Genomic DNA, 7838 nt, shown 5'->3' on the forward strand with positions numbered 1-7838 from the left:
TCATTTTTTTCACACAAATAGAGCTTTCTTTTGGTGGTATGTAATCACCTCTGCGATTTTTATTTTTTACAAAAAAAAAGAATAAAGACAGAAAATTTTGAAAAAAAAAAAGTTTTTCTTATTTTCTGCGAGAAAATTTTGAAAATAAATGTTTCTCCTTCACTGATGTGCGCTGATGAGGCGGCACTGATGGGCACTGATGAGGTGGCACTTATGGGCACTGATGAGGTGGCACTTATGGGCACTGATGAGGAGGTACTAATATGCCACACTGATGAGCACTGATAGGCGGCACTGATAGGCGGCACTGATAGGCGGCACTGATGAGCACTGATAGGCGGCACTGATGAGCACTGAGAGGTGGCACTGCTGGGCACCGAGAGGTGGCACTGCTGGGCACTGAGAGGTGGCACTGCTGGGCACTGACAGGTGGCACTGCTGGGCACTGAGAGGCGGCACTGAGAGGCGGCACTGATGGGCGGCACTGATGGGCACTGATAGGCGGCACTGATGGGCACTGTCGGATGGCACTGGACACTGACGGGTGGCACTGATGAGCGGCACTGATGGGCAGCACCATCAGTGCCCACACTCAGTGCCCATAGTGCTGCCAGTCAGTGCTCATCAGTGCCTAGATGAGCAGGCACTGATGGGCACTGACTAGCAGCACTATGGGCACTGATTGTGGGCATTGATGGGGGGCACTGATGGCGGGCACTGTGGGCACTGATGGGGGGCACTGTGTGTGTATTTTTACCTTTAGTAATCAGGGCACTGGTGATCGGTGCCCTGATTACATTCTCCTGTGTCCCCGGCGCTGTGAGGCTCCCCCTCCTTCCTCACACTGCAGGCTCCATGTGAGGAAGGAGCGCCGGCGATGAGAGATGATCTCATATGTTTACATATGAGATCATCGCTCATTGGACGGCCCGATCACGTGGTGAATGGCCGCTGTGATTGGCCATTCACCACGATCTGTGATCGGCCGTGTCCAAGGGACACGGCCGACACAGATTTTCCCCGCAGCACGCTCGCGGGAGCGCGCTGGGGGCGTGTCACTGGGAGGCCGTTTAAAAACGGCCTCCCGAAAATTCAAGTCCGCGCTGCAGCCGTATATAGGCTGTAGCGCGGATGGGGGGTGGTTAATGCAATTTACAGGCAGACCTAATATAATGCCTAATATAATGCAGTGTATCCCCAATAAATGTGGCAGGTATAGGGTGAAGCAGTACAGACTGTGCAAGAAAAGCACAGGTTACACATTTGATTTCCATATTTACAAAGAGAGAGTGACCCAGCTGGTGCCACCTGGATGCATATCCTACGTGGTTATAATGTTGAATTCCACCTGGGGACATGTTACAGATCAGGCAGTTTGCAAGCAGATGGAATTCTCACCTGAAATGACTGCAAACTCTGCTGGCCTGCCTCTTCTAACCAAAGGTTCCTTCCCAGGAACTGCTACACTACCAGATTGAGGAAATGTGTAAGGCAAGGCATATGTTTTGACTTTCTATGCCAGAGTGCATACACCAGGTTGGTGCCACTGCCATTGTTGCACACCACCATTCCTGCAAAAGTGGCCATTGAGTTAACCACCTCTGGGCTTGCCCCTGAAGAGCTGAAAGAATCTGTGCCCCAATGTGTCTCCTGTCCTCTAGGCATACCAACTTCAGTACTGCATGGCATATTTTAGCCTGAGCCATAGATTAGCCTCTTGAATGCTTAAGGGGGACTGGTGTATCAGAGGATGACTCAGAAGAAAAGGAAATTGAAGAAGATGAGTGTGAGATTGTGGAGGGGATGTCACTGTTATCACCAGCTGGAAGGATGCAGGATAGGGAACATCACTGGAGCTTGTTCAACCACCTTGCATCCTTCCTGACTGCCACTAGGGTCACCCAGTGGGCTGTGAATGATAAATATCGATTCTTCCCATTCTTCCCACCGCATGGTCCAGCAAGGTGGATATATTGCCTTTTACATGAAGGTGAAGGGCAAGGTTGTCCTTACAGTTGAAGAAAAGGCATCCAGAAACCTGCCACTATGTTAGAGCACAGGCTGCAGTCTCTTGAAAAGGGGCAGAATCCACCAGCTAGAAAGGCAAGAGTTATAAAGCCATCAATTTGGCAAAGTTGGCATTGTGCGGTAGGTTTGGCAGAATCAGAGGAAGGCTGTAGCCTATGCTTGTCCATACATTGCGTGGCCTCATGCAGACTCTCTTCTCCACTAAAGGAGCCATAGGGTAGACCTCTGATACCCCTTGATATACCATCATTCATATCCCTGGAGGCAGTGCCATCTTAAGAGCATTAAAGGGCCCTGGGCAATGCAGTGCACTGGGGCCCTGCCTGCACAATCACCTTCGAGAATAAAAATGTAAATTATGGATAAGGTGATATTTATTGGTACCGCAGTGCCAGGCTAATGACAGCTTCCAAGTTTGGCGGCTGGGTCCGGTGAACACACACATGGACGGGAGTCAGACTTGACTGTCCTGTGTGTGCCTGTTCCCGTGGAGGCTGACAGGCATTCCTGCAGTTGTGGGCTCCCCCTCCACGGCCCAAGTGGCCTAACAGCAGCGCAGGGCCAACAGGCACTTGCCACCTGCTAAGTTTGGGAGGGGAATGCACACAGGAATGGGGACTAATGCTTGGCTGGGTCACTGGGCAGATGGGGCCCCCCGGGCAAGTGGGGCCCCGGGCAACTTCCCAGCGTGCCCATTCGGTAAGATGGCCCTGCCTTGAGGCTGCTGAGAGGTAATCGTGTATAGTGGTGATAGCAGCAGAAAGGCAGGAACTGGAAGGAGGAGTGTGGCCTTTTTCTGACCACTAGCATTCTGGTGCTGTTTCCAATTAACTGCATGTTGAGAGGTCCGTTGTCACTTCATGTGGCCACATGTGGTGCCTGAATTGTTGATAGGATTACCACATTTCATACACTGGAGGCAGAGACTGTAAATAAGAAAGTAGTGGTCTGTTGCACAGTTGCTGAAAAAGACCCAAACAGGTGCTCTATTGAGGACTCAGGTAGGGTGGGAGACCTTATTATCATCCCCTCCCTCCTCATTGTTGGAACCAACTTGGCAGTATGTTATCACTGTGTGAACATTGCTGCCAAATGGTTCTCCCTGCCTGATGTTCCTTTCTTCTAGGCTCTCATTTCTCGCCTTCTCAACCTCAGAGCCCATTAATTGTTGTGGATCCTCTTGCAGCAAGTGGGTCAGACTGCGCTTTGACAGCTGCCGGGACAACAGCAGGAGTAGCTGCGCATGAAGCAGATGAATAGGGCCCTCTGGCAGAGGTGGTGGACTACAAGCTAGTCTGCACCTGGGTGACAGAAAAGGGGAAAAATGATTGCTGCTGTTGCTGCTTCCGGCCCCCTTAAAAACCAAACAAAAACAAAGCGCAATATGAAAACCAAATAAAATAAAGCTCAATAACAAAAGAGTGTTGAAAAAAAGATGTAAACACAAACCCTCAATGAAAACTCTACAAGCAAAATAAAACCTTTTTTTTATTATTTTTTTTTAACCACTATTAATAGAAAGCAAAGAAACACCCCAAAATAAAAAAAAATAAATAATGGAACAGCAGCAACATAGCACAGAAGTTGCAGCTAACACACATACACACACAAAAAAAATGCTAAAAAGAACTGTTGGGTCTTAGAAAATCACAGTCAATGCAGGTGGGTTTACACTTCCCTCTTCCTAGCCACAAGAACTGCAAATCACTGCAAAATATCAGTAGTAAATATACGTACAGCACTGAATATAATGCTGTATATAGCACTAAGTATTGTATAAAGCATAAGGCAGTAGTAGCTTTAAATAAAGCAAACTCAACTGTCCCTCACTGAACTCTCAACACCCTAACAAGGAATTGTTGGGAAAGTAGACCTTTATAGTGTGTGGGCATGACTTTGGCCAACGATTGCTTTTGGCATTGTGTTATGAGATGTTCAGTGTATATTGATCTACCCTTTAAGCACAAAGACAGTTCTAGTGTCTAAAGCAGCCTTTCTCAACCCGGGTCCTGTGGAACCTTTGGATTCCATCAGGATTTGCTAAAGGTACCCAGAACAATGAGCAATTTTTGACTCCCAGATAAATAACTACTGACACCAATGATCTTTGAAAATATCAAAAGGGAGTAATTAAGTAGCATTCTTCCCACTAACCACAAACATAAAGAGTATTTTTCCCACTGACTACTGAAATTATTGGGGCCTTTCTCTCACTGACCACCAATGTAAGGAAGCCCTTCGACCAATGATATTTATGTAAAGGTTTGACCACCAATCTAAGGGAGGATTTCTCAGCTGAACTGCACTGTTTTTATTACTTTTCTGAACATGATTAAATGTTTGAATAATGTTTTTATTACTTAGGACATGACATTTGTTATAAAAAGCAGTCTTGGGTGACAAATATGTTATGTACACCACATGCTGTGCCGTATTCTATTGTTTATTTTTATATCTCAACTTACTGTTCACACTAATATTCCGTTGTTGGTAGGTACAATAATATTTGCAGGGGTTCCTTAAGACCTGAAAGTTATTTCAAGGGTCCATCCATGTGAAAAAGCTTGATAAAAGCTGGTCTAAAATGTTACTCTGTTTTGATTCTCTTGTATCCCTTTTAGCTGTTAGTTTACACCCCCCCCCCCTTCCCTCGTCACCCCTAAATTCTGTGCATATGGTTTGTTCACTTTTTTGTAGGAAATGTGAAGAAAATCTTTTTTTTATATTGCAATTCCAATATCTCTTTTGCCTGGTTAACCAAAATCTGCATACTCCAGAGATCCTGACAAACCTTGTAAATGAGCAACTACAGAGTCCTTTACGCAGTATAACAAATATTTCTCTATTATTGAGTGTTCTCTGAGTGCCGGTTCACAATTCTGCGATGCGGGAACGCTGCGAATATGCAGCATGTTCCTGCATCGCATCCGCACCTCTGGCAGTTCACACTGCCATATGCGATACGCAGGGGGTGTCAATTAAAAGTTAACGACACTCCCAGTTGCGATCGCATATCGCAGTGCGATCTGCAAGTACGCACAGAATCCGATTGCACAAGTGTGAACCACTATGCGATCCGATTCTACTGCGGCTCAAAAAAAGCCTCATGTGCGTGTTTGGTGTGGATACAGTGCGAATTCAGCCATACAAAGTGTATGGCTGAACTCGCATCCGCACATCAGATCGCATGTAATTAGGAGCAGTGCGCTCCGAATTACATGCGATCTCCGCAAACGCGGAAGTGTGAACCGGCACTAAAGCTGATATGGACATATACTGATCATTACACATCACGATTACAATTTGTATTTTTGATTTTTCTACAGTCAACATCTTTCACACTGTACAAAGTAATTGCAGTAACTATTATGATAACTTAGATTAATGCATTGAACCATAGGACATCTTACAGTCTAAGGGCTCTTGTACAGGGGTGCTACAAACACCATGTTTTTAGGGGCCCAGGGCATCTTTTTTTTTTTTTTACGGATCTGAATGCAGCCCATTGCTTTCAATTGGCTAGTACACACAGGCATGTAAATATCAATAAACAAGCTCTTTTAGAGCTTGTTTAGTTCTTTACAAATACAAAAATCTGCCTCACTGGTCTGTATTTTACATGTGCACCTGCAAATACATCATAAATCCCACTTCTTCCTGAATAGTAGATTAGGGTACAGCTATAAGAATTTGTTATGCTCTTTTATACATGGAAATGCACATTTTATAAACCATACTCGCATTTTTGTGCAGGAACACTTTGCCAGAGAGATCTGCTATTCTTTCATCAGTATCCCATGGGAGGACCCTAAAGAAAGATATATATACCATGGGTAAAGGATTTATTTAAAAAAAAACACATATCTGTGTTATAGATAAAGGTGTAATAAGGAAGTCAGGGGAAGTTAGAAGTAGAGATGCCGTATGTCATCATTTCCTGATAAGATGGTTGCATGAGATGCAGTTTCAAGTAGAGGAGTAACATGGAAGTCCGGGAGGTCCCACCAATGACACCAATGAGAAAAGGAGAAGTTTGTTTGCAGAGCAAAGAATCTTTGGAAATATAGAACTTGTGCAGTTTTTTATTTCATGGAATTTTTCTTCATTTTCACCTATACTTTCTTTAAATATTGTTTTATTTTAGAAATTGCATCCAATACATCTTTGTTTCTCAAACTATAGACCAATGGATTTAACACTGTCACTACTGTCACATACAGTATGGAGAGCAGTTTGTCACTTTCTCTAGAATTGGTGCTCTCTGGTTTCATGTATAGGAATATAATTGGCCCATAGAATAACACTACAGTAGTGAGGTGTGAGGTGCAGCTGGAGAAAGCTTTCAGACGTCCATTTGAAGATTTGATTTTCAGTATTGTAGAAATGATGTACACATAGGAGACTACAATAAGCAGGAAAGGCAAACATCCAATAAATATACTTTGCACAGTTGTCAGAATGTCCCGGTTTTTAGAGTCACTGGCAGACAGTATACTCAGTGTTTTAAGGTCACAAAAGAAGTGGTCAATTTTATTGGAATTACAGTATGGTAATGATGATGCGATCAATGTATGCCACAATGAATTGAAGATACTTATAAGCCAGGAAAAAGCAGCCATTACTGTACACACCACTTTGTTCATTATTAAGGAATACTGCAAGGGCTTACATATTGCCACATAGCGGTCATAGGCCATACAAGTCAGTATGAATATATCAGCTTGTCCACATAGTAAAAAGAAATACAGCTGTGTAATACATCCATTAAATGTGATGCGATGGTCTTGGGTCAAATAAATTGACAGCAGTTTTGGGAGAGTAACTGTGACATAGGCAATATCTGCAGAAGAGAGATTGCACAAAAAAAAGTACATTGGTGTATGAAGCTGTGACATCACACAGACAAGGGTGACAATTGTCAGATTTCCCATGACTGTAAGCAAGTACAATAATAACAGCGCAATAAAGAAAAATAGTTGTCCATTTGGAAAGATTTGAAACCCTGAAATAAAAAATTCTTTCAAAGTACTACTTGTACAATTATTCATATTGTCAACCTACAGAAAAAAAGAAATGTGTTCACAATTTTGGATTTCAAATTGTAAAATATATTATTCTGTCCACACACATATAAAAAGATTGTCAGAATTATTTATTGCGTCATAAAAACTTTATTTTTAAAGAGACCAAATTAAAAAGTTAGGAAACCTGACTTATTACACTGTTGTTCAAAAGCTGAATAGAACTTCTTCCTGTAAAGCAAACACTTGATACTTTCCTGTCCCGATGGCCATATCACTAAATTTGACATGTTGAATGTCTAAGCTTGATGAAAAATCTGCAGCAGGAAGATGCTGACTTTTGACTTTACCTACTGCGCTCCCTTGGCCTCTAAGTCACCACAGAACACAGTAGTTATGTGGTGGCTAGCAAAAGAATCCACAGAATCAAGTGGGGAATCACACACCCAAAACTCCCAGAAGCGAACAGGATGCTGAAACCTCTTCAATAAGCTTCTTTCAACTCAGCAGAGTGCAACAGTGGGGGCAGCAGGGCAAGTAAGTATTATTAGTTTGCGGGACTTTTTTAGCTCTTTAAAAAGTGATACTTAAAAAGTCACTTTAAAAAAAGAAAGTTGTCTTTTTAGGGCATCTGGAAAATAATGCAGCGCCGTCCCTAAATATATTTCCTAATGTTTCCTTATTTCCAAGCATTAGGTAAACGCTGGGATAAGTATATAAATGTAGCAGGGGAGTATGTTGAAAAAAAATGGAAATTTCTACTCCTTGAAATTTGATCTATTATTATCT

At 43.1% G+C, this 7838-nt stretch overlaps 1 protein-coding gene across 1 annotated transcript; it reads right to left on the reverse strand.

Annotated features, from left to right (window-relative positions):
• Window positions 1-6140: 6140 nt before the first annotated feature.
• LOC309553191 (olfactory receptor 1E16-like) lies at window positions 6141-7076 on the reverse strand (the record flags this gene model as incomplete). Its single annotated transcript, XM_082254137.1, has 1 exon — window positions 6141-7076. One exon carries the CDS (start codon window positions 7074-7076, stop codon window positions 6141-6143), a length of 936 nt encoding a protein of 311 aa, XP_082110263.1.
• Window positions 7077-7838: the final 762 nt, after the last annotated feature.

The sequence above is a fragment of the Pelophylax lessonae genome (assembly GCF_965119305.1).
Source record: "Pelophylax lessonae genome assembly, chromosome: 4".
Lineage (NCBI taxonomy): Eukaryota > Metazoa > Chordata > Amphibia > Anura > Ranidae > Pelophylax > Pelophylax lessonae.